The 18,242-nt window shown below is 51.7% G+C and overlaps 1 protein-coding gene across 1 annotated transcript; it reads right to left on the bottom strand.

The window, feature by feature from the left end:
* Positions 1-5,501: 5,501 nt before the first annotated feature.
* Positions 5,502-17,631, bottom strand: LOC116948565 (uncharacterized). Its single transcript, XM_032965334.2, has 5 exons — positions 12,757-17,631; positions 10,854-10,990; positions 10,465-10,557; positions 9,618-9,758; positions 5,502-8,922 (listed from the first exon to the last, which is right to left on the bottom strand). The coding sequence occupies exons 1-5, from the start codon at positions 12,941-12,943 to the stop codon at positions 8,368-8,370; spliced, it is 1,113 nt and encodes a 370-aa protein (XP_032821225.2). The 5' UTR covers positions 12,944-17,631; the 3' UTR covers positions 5,502-8,367.
* Between the last annotated feature and the right edge of the window lie 611 nt (positions 17,632-18,242).

The raw sequence follows: 18,242 nt of genomic DNA on the forward strand, positions 1-18,242 counted from the left end.
TGTCGGGTGGTGGGTGGTCTTAACGACACACGTCTGGTCGGATCATTCATTACGCGGCCACGCGAAAAGAATCAATTGTGAGCCGTAATTCTGGCCGCGGGAAAAGCTGCCGCGCGTTCCGCAGTCCCAAGGCGCGTCGCTCGGTGTTGCGTCAGCCGCACGATTCAAGTGTCACGATTCAAGTGTCACGCCTCTGTCGAGTCCGCATTGGCGGCTTCGATATTGAGTCGTGACGGCAGCGTGCACTCATCCGTGCGAGCGCTTATCCGAGGCAGCCGTTAATGCTCAAGAGTCGATATATCATCAGTACGATATAAAAGCTTCACAGTTATCGCGTGGTCCGTTTTTGCAAAATTACGTTGCTTATTAAATGGTATTTAAAATAGAAATCGTATTTTGTTATATACTGCTTTAAAAAAAAAAACAACGTATATATTTAGAACACGATCATTACAATGCTAAGCGATTGTGAAGTTGTCAAGATCGGAATGTTTATTGCTGGGCTGGAACTATAGTACTGGGGCGACATGGCGGCTAGGAGATGTTAACTACCTCGCTTTGTATACAGGAGGTCGTGGGTTCGATCTCAATCCGAGCGCCGGCTGCTGTATATTTGGAGTTTGCGGTGTATATCTCCCCGGAATCGCGTGGATTTTCCTCCGGGTCCTCCGGTTTTTTTTCCCCCTCCACATTTAGAATCAACATCACCACGCGTTTACAGTATTTGGCTACTGTTGTAAATTTTCCACGTGATAAGCCACTTTGTTGAGCTGTCATTTGTGTCCAAGTTGCTTCTGAAAAAGAGTTACGTAGCTCAGTGGTGGACCTTATCTTGTAAAATAAAATAGTAATATATAGTTTAGTTTTAAATATCGAGTTAAAGCTTTCGTGACTGCAGGGATTCATCTTCTTGGTTCTTCCGGTAAAGTCACGTAAAATGGAAATAAAATAATAAAAATAAAACATAATAAAATAAGATTCTCACGACGTTTCGGCCACAAAAGCTTAAAAAGACGCGGTCCAGGCTTGGCAATGTTCATTCGAGCGCTGTCTTCTGGACAGTCCTGTTTATTCACCTGAAGAAGGCTACTTGTTTTGTGGCCGAAACGTCGTGAGAATCTTATTGCATTATGTTTAATTTTTATTATTTTATTTCCATTCTACGTGGTGACTTTACCGAAGGAACCAATAAGATAGTTTTAAATAGTTATAGGGAGAACTTTCACCTAATCATCATTCATACTGGACGTACAAAGAACAAAACCCACAAAAGCAATACGATAAAACTTTGAAAGCCGGTAGAAAGCGCCGACTGATTACACATACTATCAACATAATATCTGTGTTATATTATATTTATAATAAAAGCGAAATACCAAAGCGCTCACATGAAACGCATTTCCGAAATGTACAAAAAAATGCCTTAAATTATTTCGGACCCAATCAGGTCAGGCTGACTAATAGCGGTGCTGCCGTGATTTGCATAATGAGTCAATCAGCCCTTTGCACGTTTCGATGAATTTGCATGTGCGGTGAGATGACAGATTTATTATTTTTAACAGCACGTGATGCTTGGAGCGATTTACTCGATTTCTAGAACCGTATCAGCCCATGACACGTGGCTCTGCGAACGCCACGCAAGCACAAGACCCATCACTCGCTAATTCACTCATATTGGTGGACCACCGTAGTTACTGTTCTCCTGAACTTGACTCATTGTTGATTCCTTCTCCCACGTTGACAACTCGGGTCTACCAGACGCTGACTGCTTTTGTCTCATCCACGCTGTGTTCAACCACCACCATCACCACCACCACCACTAAACTGTGTTCAATCACCACCATCATCACCACCACGCTTTGTTCAACCAACACCACCACCACCAGACTGTGTTCAACCACCACCACAATCACCAAAGACAAAGATTCCCCGTATAGCCTTAACAGACTTTAGGGGCAAGTGCTGTTAGCAAGCACCAATGAAGGCCGGAATACGAGGGGGTGGGGTGGCCAATACCACGCCCGGCCGCCTTTGTCTCCCTAGTGGCGATGTTTACACACCGCACCAGGTACTCATTGGAGGCTGAGTCAACCTAGGGGAGGCCAAGTTTCGGTTGAGATAATCGTCACTGGTGTTGACCGTGAGCGGGAAATGAACCCGGGTTGTCAGGTTCATAGCGCAGTGCACCAACCGCTACGGAACGGTGTTGAAGATTTGCGATCGGTGATAACGGCGGAAAGACAATCCGATGGTGCCTATGAATTATGGAAAACCCATGAACACAGGAAAATGCGTCCAGGCTGGAAAACAAATATAAATAACCACTCAGAGGTGTGCGCACGAACAGGAGCAGCAGCAGAGGCAGGAAGGAGATAACTGCAGTTTGGGAGCATCATTGCGTCCACTGGAAAAAAAAGACCGCCTCTTGCAGCTGTAGCCGCAGCTGTGCCACGCATCGCATGCGTTACCTGGGAAGGACTGAGTCACGGCGGGAAGGGCAGGTCGTAGGTGACACTGGTTGAGTAATTTATCACGATGCAAATCCGAAGCATCGTATATTGAAAGGTCAACTGATTTACATGGTTTCTGCCTTGCGGCTTGTGTCCTGCTGTTATTTTTGGAGCCCTCGGAGGCGGAGGTGTCGGGGGATGAGGGTGGGGGGGCCGTGGGTGGGAGGCCGCAGACCCCAACATTATTTACCAACGAGAAATAAATAAACGTTTGCATTTAGCTCCCACGAATAACTTCTTGATGCCAATGATAATGTTCGCGGGAAATGCTCAACGTATTTTTGTTCTACCAAGGAATAGGAAAGTTCCAGCGGATTACATAATCGCGGGAGCAGCGTGGGAGTACACGAGCGCACCCCCGATGCACAACTCTGAGGATGCGACGGACATCGCGTGATGCTCAACGCTTGTGGTGTTCACAGAGAAGAGACCTACACCACGCTCTCACCAACTCCCCCACCTGCTTTTCAGGGTTCGATCCCGACCCTGACGCCCGCTGTGTATTTGGAGTTTGCGTGTCTCTCTCTCTCATCATCATCATCACGGTGGCTAGGAGATGTTAACTGCATCGCGTGGTATACAGGGGTCGTGGGTTCGATCCCGACCCTGACGCCCGCTGTGTATTTGGAGTTTGCGTGTCTCTCTCTCTCATCATCATCATCACGGTGGCTAGGAGATGTTAACTGCATCGCGTGGTATACAGGGGTCGTGGGTTCGATCCCGACCCTGACGCCCGCTGTATATTTGGAGTTTGCGTGTCTCTCTCTCTCATCATCATCATCACGGTGGCTAGGAGATGTTAACTACATCGCCTGTTATACAGGAGGTCGTGGGTTCGATCCCAACCATGACGCCCGCTGTATATTTGGAGTTTGCGTGTCTCTCTCTCTCATCATCATCATCATCACGGTGGCTAGGAGATGTTAACTACATCACCTGGTATACAGGAGGCCGCGGGTTCGATCCCGACCCTGACGCCCGCTGTATATTTGGAGTTTGCGTGTCTCTCTCTCTCATCATCATTATCACGGTGGCTAGGAAATGTTAACTACATCGCCTGGTATACAGGGGTCGTGGGTTCGATCCCGACCCTGACGCCCGCTGTATATTTGGAGTTTGCGTGTCTCTCTCCCTCTCATCATCATCATCACGGTGGCTAGGAGAAGTTAACTACATCGCCTGGTATGCAGGGGTCGTGGGTTCGATCCCGCCCGCTTTGTATGTGGAGTTTGCGTGTCTCTCTTTCTCTCCCCGCGGTCGCTTGGATTTTTCTCCAGGCACTCCAGTTTGTGCCTCTAACCACGCCCCCCTCGGAACCTTCACGATGGTTCCCGCATGTACCCACGAGCTCCGCCCATGAACTTTGGCCCAGATGGAACCGTTAGCCCTGATTGGCTGTGCTTGATGCCCGTCTCTCTGCTATCTCATTACACATCTTAACAGAGCTGTTTCATTGCCAGAAAGGGTCAAACCTATTCTTATGTTTTGATAATTGCAAGAAAGGTCCCATTATGTACTCATATACTTTATTTATTTGTATTTAAATTTGGTGAATTGCTCAGCTTTCATCAACTTTGCACTCCTTTCGTGCCGTTGCACTGTTTGTCGCTGCAACGTTCAGACCCGCCCCTGCTGGACACCTGTGAAAAAAAGCGCTTTATAGCTCATCGGATTCCTCCTGCAGTCTCAATAAAGATACTGAATCTGAAGCAATGCTGATGAAGTGACTTGATTCACAAGGATCCTCGCTGTTATGTATGGGTTCGACCCAGAACTAGTATTATGTTGGAACGTAACACTCCTTCGTGAAGCATCAAAGTGAAGCAACTCGTGGCATTGATGCAAATCATAACCCACGAAAAAAAACACATGCACGTGTTACTCTGAATAAACTAAAATATTAACATTAACGTAATCTGGGCCATCACCATTCCTTTCTTCATATTGTGGATAGTCGTGCTTACTCATTGGAACCGTATCAGGGTTTGATTTACTCGTGATATGCGATGTTTTTTTGCTTTTACTGCACTGGACAGATTTGCATTAAACGTATCCGTTGAGTTAAAGATTGTATCTCCGTCGTCTGTGAAGGTTCCCTCTTGCGTTTGCGTTTTTTTTCTGACCTCGCTGTTGTGCACGGCTCTGCCGCCAGGATCCTTTAGCTTCGCGCAACTTTCACCTGGCATCAAATTAGCCGGGTGCGTCGGACACGCCGAGTTTGCAGATCTGCTGCGCCGGAGGACGAGAGAGAGAGGGGGGGAAAAAAAGGACTCGCGAGTAAACCGACCTTTGGAATGGCTCTGAGACTGCTCCGCGAGCCTAGCAACCGCTCTGCAAAACAACGTTGGGAAGATAATTGTGGCGTTACCAAATCTGGCACCTGTGGCACCAGCGAGCCCCCTCGATAATGAGCCCCGAACGCCATTAGAGACACACGCCATTGACTGAGCAATACATTACTCGTCGTGCCGCTTGATGATTTACTTACCTAGCTCCCTCTGTCACGCCTGGCCCAAACCTGCCCTCCCCCCCTCTGAATTTCCTCTCTACCCTGCACGGACCTCCCCACCCACCGTAACACAAAAAGACGCCGTACCACCGGATTAATAATAATAATAATGTTCAACCCTGCCAAGCTAAGACTTTGCCACCCCCCTCTCTCCCCCCAGTTGCCACAGAACATTGCTCCCTGGACATAAGCTCCCTTCTTCTTCTTCATCTTCACTCTGCTGCCCGCATATGGAACTGCCTCCCTGAACACATTGTCGGCGAGATCACCGATTCCGATCCCCAGGCCTTCACATGCCGAGCGCACAACACACGGGACATCTCCTGACTTCACCACACGCCTTGTAGGGATTGAGTCTTTGAGCTGCAGTGAACCCAATAATTATGGCGATTACATGTACTAATGTCTCATATGGCTGTGAATCATAATCGTACTCAATCATCAAAAAACCCTCATCAGAAAGACTCACACTCACTGTTGGGTCGCATGTTTAGTAGGTAATTTAATTTCCGTTTAAATAACGCTTACACACAAACTACAAGTTTGACTGTCGCGATGCAGCAGGGCAGGTGGGAATAGCGCCGCCCTGTCGTGTGCGTAAAGAGGTCACGTGTCGAGGCTCAGAAGTAGTTCTGGGATGCCTCCTTCCACGGACCGTTCTCGAACACGGGGCGGTGTTTACTGGTCAGCGAACGGTCTCAACGGATTTGTCGTGTTCTGGCGACACGATGCCAATCGCTACAACTCCGAGGTTGAGTGTAACGTCATCAGCACAACCATGCATCACTGACAGGCCCAGGTAACGAGTCCACATTCACGCCGAAAATCACGGTTACATTACACGATAACACAAAAAAACACGTACACACTCGCACGTCGTATTTGACACAGTGGGTACAAGTTTCAGAAACAAAACAATCGATCTGCATTTACATTCAGTTGAGCGGTAATTAATACATTCACCAAACTGTTTTTTTTTTTCGAAATCTATCAAGTAAACGATAATAACACACTGGGAATACTTCCCTACCATTGTAGGTACACACCCGAACAGACCGTGGCTTTCAACTTAAAACGGTGAACTTATATTTCTATTAATACGCTTGTAATGTCTCTAAATATGTTTAGTTTTTTTTATTAAACTGGGAGCGTGACGCCGGCACGCATTGGCCTCCGCGTCTTCGAATCACGCCGCGGATCTTTAACGGTCGCTGCGCGGCGGAGGGCGCGGAAAGAGGTTTTTTTTGTGGCAGCATTGACCGGGGCGGCCTCGCGGATTCGAACCCGCGAACCTCTCCGCAACAAGGGGCGAACGCGGCGCCGCTGGGCCATGGCGTCACGAGTTAGACCCCCCCCTACCCCTCCCCCTTACGAGAGGTGGGGGGGGGGCTCATGCCCACACGAGGGATCCATCGTTCAAGGCGCATTCAATTTGCCCCGAGGCTGAGCACCCCCGTATGTCAAGAAAACCAAACGATTAAACTATTTTGTTAATTTACCAGCTAAGGCCCAACTGAACGACGAAGTGGCGTATATTGTCTCGCGGGAATTGTGTCGCAGCCAAATGACTCTGAAGGCGTGTTGTCGATTCTAATTGTGGAGGGGGGGGGGGGTAAAACAAACCGGAGGACCCGGCGAGAGTGAAAACAACAACAACGAATGAGGAATGTGGAGCGTACGATCGCCTTGCCCGGGTTCAGGGTCTCCGGGTTGGACTGCGCCGATTGATCCTTTATCCATCCCAAGCTGTCACGCCACACGTTACTGAGCGCACCTGAACCCAGGCAATAAGGTTTAGTAGAGCGTGACAGAGTGGGGGGGGAAACAATCAACGCCGCCGCTGTTCCTTTTTTTCTTTTTACAAAGCGGCCGCCGAAAGTTAAGAGGCGTTTCAAAATGAGTTCACCGTTTCAAGTTGTAAGGCGCGCGGTCTAACGTACACGTGAACTATAACGCTCATACGTGGCTTGGCCTTGAAGGCAAGGCGTACGTAGTGTTGTGCGGTGGGGCCTGGCCCGCAGGTCGCCTCCTCGTCCCACCGCGGGCTGGGACGAGGACTGGGACGGACTCCGGCCACCACGCGAAGGGGCTGTGGGCGCACGGCCACGGAGTCTCTGTGGAGTCGACACCGCCCGCCCACCCCCAAAAGAGGAGGAGGGAGTCACCTCGTCATGGTTCGTACGTCTCGCGGGAAGCAGCAGCAGCGAGCCGCATCCTGTCTATCTGGTCTGCGAGCCGCATCCTGTCTATCTGGTCTAGAAGGTGCATCCTGTCTATTTGGTCTAGAAGGTGCATCTTGCCTATCTGGTCTGCGAGCCGCATCTTGTCTATCTGGTCTAGAAGGTGCATCTTGTCTGTCTGGTCTAGAAGGTGCATCTTGTCTATCTGGTCTGCGAGCCGCATCTTGTCTATCTGGTCTAGAAGGTGCATCTTGTCTATCTGGTCTGCGAGCCGCATCTTGTCTATCTGGTCTAGAAGGTGCATCTTGTCTATCTGGTCTGCGAGCCGCATCTTGTCTACCTGGTCTAGAAGGTGCATCTTGTCTATCTGGTCTAGAAAGTGCATCCTGTCTATCTGGTCTGCGAGCCGCATCTTGTCTATCTGGTCTAGAAGGTGCATTTTGTCTATCTGGTCTGCTAGCCGCATCCTGTCTATCTGGTCTAGAAGGTGCATCTTGTCTATCTGGTCTAGAAGGTGCATCTTGCCTATCTGGTCTGCGAGCCGCATCCTCTGCTTGCCGGGGTAATTCTTCTCGTGCCCGCCCGCTGTTGTTTGAATTTGCGGTGCAGGCCTCGGGCGGCTCGTTCTGCGCGACGCCTTTTTGTGCTTTCATTCTCTTCCCCCGCAGCCCAGAGCGGGATGGTTTCTCGCCGCCCTGCAACGGATTCTTCTCACGCCGCGTGCGGTTTCCCTGTTGCGACAAACTCACGCAGCCCCCTCGCTCACTGCAGCGTCCCACCTGCAGCTGCCGCCGATGTCTCTGGTCTCAAAGCGAGGGAGGAGGCCCCTCTCGCTTCATAACAGCCCCTCTCTCTCTGAGGATCGAGCGAGTGATCACAACTGCCCCGGGTTATTCATATTGTCTCATTGTCTGCGGGGGGGGGGATGGGGGGTGGCCCTGCTCTTTAAGTGATTGTGTGCCAGAGCCAATTGTTGCTACACAAAGACAAATGTCGTGCCCCCTCAAGACCCTCTGCGTGTCGCCTTCACAGATTGTAGGGATGAGTGGCATTTAGCGAGCGTCTATGAAGTCTGCCACGGCACCCGCCGTGATGGGCGGTCGGCTTCACGCCACACGCCGCCTTTGTCTCCCTAGTGACGATGCGTATACACCACGGCACCAGGTACTCATTTGAGGCCGAGTCGACCTAGTGGATGCCCAGAACCGGTCAGACAATCGTCACTCGCTGCTGTTGGCCGCGAGCTGGGAACGAATTTTGGCTCGCCGGGTTCGTAGCGCAGTGCGCTGACCGCTGCGCCACCGCTCAAACTCGATTCAGTGACTCCCACCCCGTCTGCTCTCTGCTCCAAGTGCGGACCCGCCCGTGCCCGCGTGGGTTCAACGTCTCTATGCCTCTGCCTCTTGGTTTTCCTTCTCATTCCCCTCGCCTCCCCACTCGCACCGCCGGCGTCGTCCCCCGTCGCCGTGGGCTTCCCCCTCCTCTCCTTCCCCCCCCTCCTCTGCTTCTTCCCACCCCGCCACCTCTGCTTCTTGCGCCTTCGCCGCGGCTTCTCGGTGACCCCCACCTCCCGGCATCCGCCAGCGTCGCGGCGGCTCATCGCGTGCCTGCGAACGTTGGCGACGTAGAGGCGGAGGTGAAAGGCGCCGCAGTCGAGCAGGCCGCCCTCCAGGCTCCGGGCGGGCGCAGCGGGCGGTGCCCGTGCCGCCTCGGGGCTCTGCGCCTGGAGGGATCGTGGGGGCGGCGAGAGCGCGGTTGTGTTAGGTGGCGGTGGGGATGGGAGGGAGGCGGTGGCGTGGGTGCAAATGTTACAGCGACGTTGCTCAACCTTCTCGAGCTATTCGGTACGGTGCCCACTCTACCCTCCCCCCCCCACTCTGCCCACAAAGCTCGGCCACTGGTGCCCACATCTCTCCCCCCCCTCTCCCCACAAACAAACATGCTCTAATTATAATTATATGCATTGACCTATAATTATCAGAGCGTGTTTGTTTGCCTGTTTTGCCACAAAGTCTGTGCGGTTAATGCAGACTTGATGCCTTGCAAAAAAACGCAACAATTTCGTGTTGGAACATCTGAACACGGGTCCTGTCTTATTGGCAGAAAGGGGGGGGGGGGTGGTGAATCAACCTTACTGTTATTTTTCCGTAATTTTTGATACTAGCAAAAAAAGGTCCCGTGCAACTATTTCATGTTGCGTATCGGTTGTGTTTTGTCGCCGTAAAGTGGCGCTGACTTTCTCTCACTCGCGCGCCCGTGTTGTTTTCCAATTGTCTCCTGCACCTGCACGGTATCTATGCCGCAGCCTTGCGCCCTTGCCTGCACTGCCTTGCATTAGCTTCTCGAGGCAAAGTGTTTCCACTCTTATTGCCAACTTTCACAGCGCTGTTTGCGGCTGCTGCTGCCCGCTTGGCGTACCTTAGTCGGGTGAAATATGTTGGAGTTGAGGAAGATATTCCGGATGCTTTTTAAGGTGTCACAGGATTCGGAGCAATTATTGCCGAAAAAGAAGTCTCTGAAGTGATTGAGTCCGTCGACAATTTCAGCCAAGCACGCCTCCTGCGCCCAAGACATACGGTCGCACGCGACAAAGGGGATCGTTAAACACACGGCCAACACAAACGCGCCCTGGTCATGCCAAGGGGAGCAGCCCTGTGCGTTCCATGCGCTGTAAGTGGAGTCTGCATGAGTCGCACAACTGAATATGGATCACGACGCAAAAGCTGGTGCATCGCTGTGTATCTTCCGTGGCACAGCAGCGCCTTCTGGAAAGACGCCGTCGCGTCTGCCGAAGGGGTGCGTGGAGCCCAATAGAGTATTTGTGTGTAAATGAATGGAATATGTACACAGTACACTCTGGGTAATATCCGGCCAGGTGGCTCATCGGTAGAGTGTATCGCAGTCGGAAAGTCGCGAGTTCAAATCCTGACTAGGGGTTGACTCGGCCCATAATCCCCCCCGCCCCCCCCCCCAGGGGTTGACACAATGGTGAAGTTGACACGTGGTTGGCCTCTGGATAGACTCAGCCCGCCTCCCCCAACGCCAATACAAATGTGAAGACTCCTGCCACTAGTTCAGGGTTGTAAAGTTAACACGAGCACCACCCCAATGCGGGGGGTTTTTTGTATAAAGCATGTCACTTTGACCTTGCTATTGTTGTTGTTGTCATGCCCGGATACGTGTTAGTGTGTGTGTGGGAACATAGTTGAAACGCAAAGGCTTGGTTGCACAACCGTTGACAACTGATGTGTGCAGTAACACCTACCATCGCCGTGTCGTTCAGCTGTCCTCCTGCCAGGCACAGGAATGGCTTCCCCTTGAGTTTCGCGAAAGAGTTTGAATAGTTTGCGCAATTTGTCTGAACAAAATGGGGAAAAGGCATCGTTTAAAAAAAGAACAACAACAACAACAACATCCTCTTTGGTTCTATTCGGTAAAGTCACGTAGGTAAAAAATAAAATAAAACAATAAAAAATAAAAATCACGACGTTTTATTTTTTTGCAATCACGAAAGCTTCAAATCTAGAACAACAACAACAACCAGAACATTCTCTCGGTGCCCATTGCGGCGTCTCTTGGTCGCGAGACGTTTACATACAGCAAACATTTCTGCACGTGAAATAGCAATGAAGGTGACAGAATGAGCATATTTACCTGGAGCGTTTTGATACGCGTCATCCTGGACAGGAATATCTCAAAGCGCAAATTGAGATCACAGAGGTCGAATTGCGCTCTCGACGCCACACTTTCTGCCCAGATCACAGTGACGAAGATGAGCAGGATCTTCACACCTAGGAGACAATCATCATCATCGCCGTCATCATCGTCATCTCCGTCATCGTCATCATCATCCCTGACACGGACAAAACAAAGCTACGAGTGTGAACGATAATTTGGTAACGCTTTTAAAAAGCTATACAACTATAATTTTGTTTTATTTCAAGAAAAAATATAGCTCTTTTTCAGAAGCGACCTGGCTATTACAAATGATAGCTCAACGAAGTGGCTTGTCACGTGGAAATGTATAGGAGGCAAATACTCTAAAAGGCGCGTTTCTACACGTGGAGGGAAAAATCGGAGGACCCGGAGAAAAATCCACGCGACCAAAGAGAGAGACACGCAGATTCCAAATATACAGCAGCAGCAGGCATCAGGGTCGGGATCGAATCCACGACCTCCTGTATACCAGGCGAGGTAGTTAACATCTCCTAGCCACCGTGATGATGATGAGAGAGAGACACGCAAACTCCAAATATACAGCAGCAGGCGTCAGGGTCAGGATCGAACTCACGACCTCCTTCATACCAGGCGAGGTAGCCTCGCCAAGGGGCTGGGTCCCTCCCGCCCCTGTGTGGAATACAGGCCACAAGCCTCACGCACCGTGTGCCTTAATCTCCGCACCCATCCTGTTCCCGAGTATTCTTAATGCGCAAAATTTAGTGCAGCCAGGAACCGATTCCTCTGCATTCGAGGCGAGAGCCCCGAAGGCAGGGACCGAGCATCGACCCGCTGGTTCTGTCCGCGAGCAGCAACATCGGCACCGCACCGGAGACCTGGCTTAATCTCTCACGGGACGTATTTTCTGGATCGCTGGTAAACCCAGCGAGTCGTTACGGAGCTATACCGAAGTGGCGTGCCGATGCAGACGGGCGCGACCGAGCCCCTTGTCACGGCTCCACTCGGCTGACAAAAGATGCGTCCGTCAGCCGTCACCACCGCGTCGCGCCTGTCGCTTCTTTAAAAAAAAAAACTCTGAACCAACTTTTAGAACCGGCCCGTTCTCTTTTCTTCTCCGGCGACGATGCAGCATCGGGGCGACTCGTGGCGATGCAGGCGCATGCCTGAGAGGGCGCGCGTGCTTACCCATGCGTAATCCCTCCTCTCTCTCTCTCTCTGGACCGCGATGGGGATCCAATCGCGCTGCGTTGCAGCTCGTTCTCGCCCTCTCTTTTCACCCGTTTACAGAAATCGTAAGCAACTTTCGCTTCGAAATAATAATGATGATTATTATTCCGACAATTCCCCTAATCTCATACCTAAATGTGCAGAGTTGCGGGATACAAGGTAACGCAATGGGAGCGGTCAATTGTGTTAGTGGCGGCAGAGCAACTCGTTGTGATTCGCGGATTGCGCTGCACCTTGGTAGGGCGAGAGGCTCGCGATCCGAGTTCAAAATCCTGGACGAGGGGTTCACTCGGAACCATCATCCTTCCGCGATCAGTACAATAAGCACCGCTTTGCTGGGAAGTCAACGGCGGTTGTCCTATGGATAAATTCGCCCCCCCCACCACCATAGGAATGTGGAATTTCCACCCCTGGCTCAGGACTGTAAACGGGAGATGAGTACCACCTCAACGCTTATTAGAGTAGTAAATCGCTTCCACGCTGCACACTTTTGGTCCACGGGAAGATGCTCGTGGGTCTGTATCATAACACGGGAGGTGGCACTGTGCTAGTTCTCCAACCCCCCCCCCCCCCCCAACGCCCCCCCCTCCCAAAAAAAAAACCTCAATCCACGATCGCTCAATGAAAATAAAAGACACAAACCCAACATTACCTTTGCAAAACATGTTTGAAGCGAAGGAGACGACTCTGCTCTCCCCACTTTCCTTCTCCACCAGAGGCGTGCGGCGGCGGGGGATGAGAAGTTTGCTTGGAACGCGCCCTCGCTCGCCCCGTGCCCCGTGTGTGGCCGAGCGTCGCCCGCAGAGTGAGGTCCACGCGCTCTCTGTCTCTGGGCTCATGTGGGTGCCGGGCGACTATTAAATAGGCGACTGCGCGGTGGAAATGCCACCCTCGGAATTGCCATGCGGAGCGAGGAGTTTCCTTGCAGAGGTGGAAAACACTAAAGCTGCAACGCAGCCAGAGGTACATTTTTTTTTCTTCCAAAAGGGAGATATTTCTGTAAGCGAGAATGCTAATCGCCATCTCAGCGGGAAAACCCCAAGCTGGCACGACGCGGAGAGAGCCCCAGCAATAGTGCAGGAAGCAGCGGTGGTAGCGTGCCCCAGGTGCTTAAAAAAGCTACATGACACGGGTGCTCGTTTGTTTTTTTACATCTCACACAAAACACTGGAAAGTCCCAGGCCACGGTGCAATGCGTGTAAAATTAGCCCTTGACGATCGCGTGGATGCAAGAGCCGCGCTGATGTGTTACGTGAAGATATTAAAACACGTGGCACATTCGTGGCCTCCGTGATGTGATCTCCGTACTGCCCGTGAACGCACTGAGTTGCTGAAGAAGCGAACCGTGAGACGTGCACCTACAGTGCCGAGAAGACGTTTGTGAAGCTCAATGATTATTATGGAAATGCCATCGTTTTACCATGATAGCCTTCTTGAATAAAAACCGGCCAATTTATAAATATGCAATGGAGTTTATATTAACCAATTCCATGTTGTTTTTTTACAAAATGATGTATGATATAAACAAACAATAAGTAATTAAGGTGAAAAAGTGAACCCCTGATTTCATTAGGCCAATTAAGGAAACAATTAGAATCAGGTGTTTAAATATAATTAGGTAGATCTTCAGGGGTGAGTTTTGGAGGCCCCACCCTATATGAAGTCCAGAAGCTTTGTGAGTTTGGTCTTCACCATAAAAAGGTATGTGGAAATAAGTCACGTCACGATCATAATAAATCTCTGAGGATCTCAGAAAAAGAGTTATTGATGCTCATCAGTCCGGAAAGGGCGACAAAACCATTTCTAAGAATTTGGAGTTCCACCAATCCACTGTCAGACAGATAGTGGGCCATTTCCCTCAGCCTTGCGGGCCACATTCCGCTCGGCCTTGTGGTCCACTTTCTGCGTGGCCTTGTGGGACACTTTGCTCGGCCTTGTGGTCCACTTTCTGCGTAGCCTTGTGGGACATTTTGCTCGGCCTTGTGGTCCACTTTCTGCGTGGCCTTGTGGGACACTTTGCTCGGCCTTGTGGGCCACTTCCCGAGGCCTTGCGGGCCACTTCCTCGGCCTTGCGGGCTACTTCCCACGCGATGTTGTGGCCCACTTCCAACGTGACCTTGTGGCCCACTTCCCACGTGACCTTGTGGGCCACTTCCCGCGAACTTCCGAAACACAACCTTTATTTATCTTGGAGAAATCCGATGAACTTTGAAGCTTTTTTTCACAGATCCCAGTTTGGGGAACCCACTGCCGCAATTTACCCACGTCGTTTGTCCTCCATCACATTTGTATGAAATCAGGTGTTAGCTGCAGTCTCCATTTGTGACGTAAAAAAATATCGTGTAAATATTTTGTGTACTTACTATGACTTGTGACCCACGTCACCCGTGGCCAAAGAGCAACTCAATAAACAAGCAGACACCCCCTCTCCTTCCCATATCTGTCCCTCTACACAAACAACAAACATATTCGTCCTGCACACATCCCAGTACGCCTAGCGTCCTTCCTTTATGGTAGTTCATACTTTCAGCAACATTTGGTTCAATACGAGCAAATGTTGGCCCAGTTTTTGACAGTCAGTGTCTCCGTCAGCAGAGCGAGGCTGGCGTGAACCAATCAATACTGCTTATGCATTGCCTTGTGTTTATTCGGCAAAACCCTCTCTGCTGCAAAATAGGCCGCGTTTTCTTCATGTGCCTGGAGGGGTTCCATCTGACTGCACTAGTAAAGAATCGGAATGTTTTTGTTTACGTGACAAACCTTACTAATTGGCTGTGCCGGGTGGTGGCGGGTTTAACGACACATTTATATTCATGCCATTTAACCCAAAAACCTCGCATGGTTAATATTGATCGCGAAACCCTACCACTACGTGTTAAACTAACCTTAGTTAGCAACTCGCTTTGCCAACCACCCAGTTATTTAATGAATTCACCAATGAATCAATACGTAAAAAAAATTCGTATCGAAAAAATTATAAAGATGCATTCCAGCAATTGCTCACTCCACCCACTGCTAGTGAAAGGCCTCCACTCGAGCGAGATCTGGAGATTCCCTCAAGAGGGCATTTGGCCTTCTCTTCCACGCTGCTCACACGCCTTGGAGGGGAAGTGGGAGCAACCCACGTTGTACCCCACCCCAAGGAATTTGCCAATCGACGCCTGGCTTTGACCTGTGGCGTCCATCGTGACGCTTGGTGGGTGGACAGAGGTTGGGGCGATTTATTGAAGTTTGCCCCCCCACTGCGTCCACTGCCACTCGGGCTCGTGGAAGCGGCGGCCTCTGGCTTGCAGGCGCAGAGTGCTCACCGTCACACCACATTGGCATCATCCCAGAAACAAAAAAATGCTTGCGTTTTTTCCCCCACGTTTTTTTTTGTTTTACACACGGGGACATGTGCTGCTGCTTGGTCCTTCGGCATCCACTTCGCCTGATCACACACAGAGTTGACGAGGTAATCTATCCATCTATATATATATAAAAAAACGTGCCAGGTAAGGCCCACTGAGCTACATAACTCTTTTTTTTCCAGAAGCGACCTGAATATCACAAATAAAGAGCTCAACGAAGTTGCTGATCGTCACGTGTACATTTATAGCAGCCAAATCCTCGATACGCGTGATGTTGATTATACATGTGGGGGGAGGGGGGGGGGGACCCGGAGGACCCGGAGAAAAATACATACGACTACGGGAAGAGACACACACAAACTCCAAATATACAGCAGCAGCAGGCGTCAGGGTCGTGATCGAACCCGCGACCTCTTGTACACCAGGCGAGGTAGTTAACACCTCCCAGCCAACGTGGCGCCCCTATTTATCCACTCTCTGTGTTGCAATCACTGAGGAGGCTGACCGCCGCGTGACCCACCTGTTGCGGCAGTGGCAACACCGCGCGCACGTGGAGCGCTCTCCGGCCTCAAAACTCCCACGGGGTGCGGATATTGAACCGTCGCTGGCGAGGAGACGCGCAAGGGAGTCGCGGCCCCAGGCAAGGAGCGCCACCACGGCTGTGCATCCATGTTTTGGGTCGCTCTGGAAATCCCCCCCCCCCGGGTGCGCTCACTTCGGGGTGAATACGTCGTTGAAACATTGCTCGGGTCGCACGGGGAAGTGATATCCGAGACGCATTTTTTTAGTTTACGTGCAAAAAAAACAACCCGCCGCTGAGTTAATCGTTGCCTGCATTGCTGTGCGCCCTGGGGCGGGTATCCGCTGCAAGCCACCAATCGTCAACCCGAAGTGCGGGCGGTGTTCGTGAGAGGGTGCGCGAATTTGTAGCGTGGCTGCAGGCAGGCTCACGTTGGGCAGGGATTAGGGGGCCCCCACAACCAAGACGCTGCACCGGGCGCCCCCCCCCTCCCCACGCCACGTTTCTCTCCACGCGTCTGTCTACCGTGGCGTTCATCCCGAGGCAAGGCCGCTCCTCCACTCCGTGTTGCTGTCACGCCAACGAGGCCGGCGAGGCCAGCGAGGTCAGCGAGGTTAGCAAGGTTAGTGAGGTTATCGAGGCCAGCGAGGTCAGTGAGGCCAGCGAGGTTAGTGAGGTTAGCAAGGTCAGCGAGGTCAGTGAGGCCAGCGAGGTTAGCGAGGTTAGTGAGGCCAGTGAGGCCAGTGAGGTTAGTGAGGTTAGAGAGGTCAGCGAGGTTAGCGAGGTTAGTGAGGCCAGCGAGGTTAGCGAGATTAGTGAGGTCAGCGAGGTTAGCGAGGTTAGTGAGGCCAGTGAGGTTAGTGAGGTTAGAGAGGTCAGCGAGGTTAGCGAGGTTAGTGAGGCCAGTGAGGTTAGCGAGGTCAGCGAGGTCAGCGAGGTTAGCGAGGTTAGTGAGGCCAGTGAGGTTATCGAGGCCAGCGAGGTCAGCGAGGTTCGCGAGGTTAGTGAGGTTAGCGAGGTCAGCGAGGTCAGCGAGGCCAGCGAGGTTAGCAAGGTTAGTGAGGTTAGTGAGGTTATCGAGGCCAGCAAGGTCAGTGAGGCCAGCGAGGTTAGCAAGGTTAGTGAGGTTAGTGAGGTTATCGAGGCCAGCGAGGTCAGTGAGGTCAGCGAGGTTAGCAAGGTTAGTGTGGTTATCGAGGCCAGCGAGGTCAGCGAGGTTAGCGAGGTTAGTGAGGTTAGCGAGGTCAGCGAGGTCAGCGAGGTCAGCGAGGTTAGTGAGGTTAGCGAGGTCAGCGAGGTCAGTGAGGCCAGCGAGGTTAGTGAGGTTAGTGAGGTCAGTGAGGTTAGCGAGGTTAGTGAGGTCAGCGAGGTCAGCGAGGTTAGCGAGGTTAGCCAGGTTAGCGAGGTCAGCGAGGTTAACAAGGTTAGGGAGGCCAGTGAGGTTAGTGAGGTTAGAGAGGTCAGCGAGGTTAGCGAGGTTAGTGAGGCCAGCGAGGTTAGCGAGGTCAGTGAGGCCAGTGAGGTTAGTGAGGTTAGCGAGGTCAGCGAGGTCAGTGAGGCCAGTGAGGCCAGCGAGGTTAGCGAGGTTAGTGAGGTTAGTGAGGCCAGTGAGGTTAGCGAGGTTAGTGAGGCCAGCGAGGTTAGTGAGGTTAGGGAGGTCAGCGAGGTCAGCGAGGTTAGCGAGGTTAGTGAGGTTAGCGAGGTCAGCGAGGTTAGTGAGGTTAGCGAGGTCAGCGAGGTCAGTGAGGCCAGCGAGGTTAGTGAGGCCAGCGAGGTTAGTGAGGTTAGCGAGGCCAGCAAGGTCAGCGAGGTTAGCGAGGTTAGTGAGGCCAGTGAGGTTAGTGAGGTTAGTGAGGTTAGAGAGGTCAGCGAGGTTAGCGAGGTTAGTGAGGCCAGTGAGGTTAGTGAGGTTAGAGAGGTCAGCGAGGTTAGCGAGGTTAGTGAGGCCAGTGAGGTTAGCGAGGTCAGCGAGGTCAGCGAGGTTAGCGAGGTTAGTGAGGCCAGTGAGGTTAGCGAGGTTAGTGAGGCCAGTGAGGTTAGCGAGGTCAGCGAGGTTAGTGAGGTTAGCGAGGCCAGCAAGGTCAGCGAGGTCAGCAAAGTCAGCGAGGCCAGCGAGGTTAGTGAGGCCAGTGAGGTTAGTGAGGTTAGTGAGGTTAGCGAGGTCAGCGAGGTTAGCGATGCCAGTGAGGTTAGTGAGCTTAGAGAGGTCAGCGAGGTTAGCGAGGTTAGTGAGGCCAGTGAGGTTAGCGAGGTTAGTGAGGTTAGCGA

The sequence above is a fragment of the Petromyzon marinus genome, chromosome 34 (assembly GCF_048934315.1).
Source record: "Petromyzon marinus isolate PM22_M1 ecotype Great Lakes invasive population chromosome 34, UKy_Petmar_22M1.pri1.0, whole genome shotgun sequence".
In the NCBI taxonomy this organism is placed as follows: Eukaryota; Metazoa; Chordata; class Hyperoartia; order Petromyzontiformes; family Petromyzontidae; genus Petromyzon; species Petromyzon marinus.

Coding starts and splice junctions, on each gene's coding strand:
- LOC116948565 (XM_032965334.2), bottom strand. CDS start 12,943: ATGAGCCCAGAGACAGAGAGCGCGTGGACCTCACTCTGCGGGCGACGC. Junction 10,991..12,756: donor TTCAAACATGTTTTGCAAAG/GTAATGTTGGGT, acceptor ATTGTCTCCTAG/GTGTGAAGATCCTGCTCATC. Junction 8,923..9,617: donor ACATATTTCACCCGACTAAG/GTACGCCAAGCG, acceptor CGATCCCTCCAG/GCGCAGAGCCCCGAGGCGGC.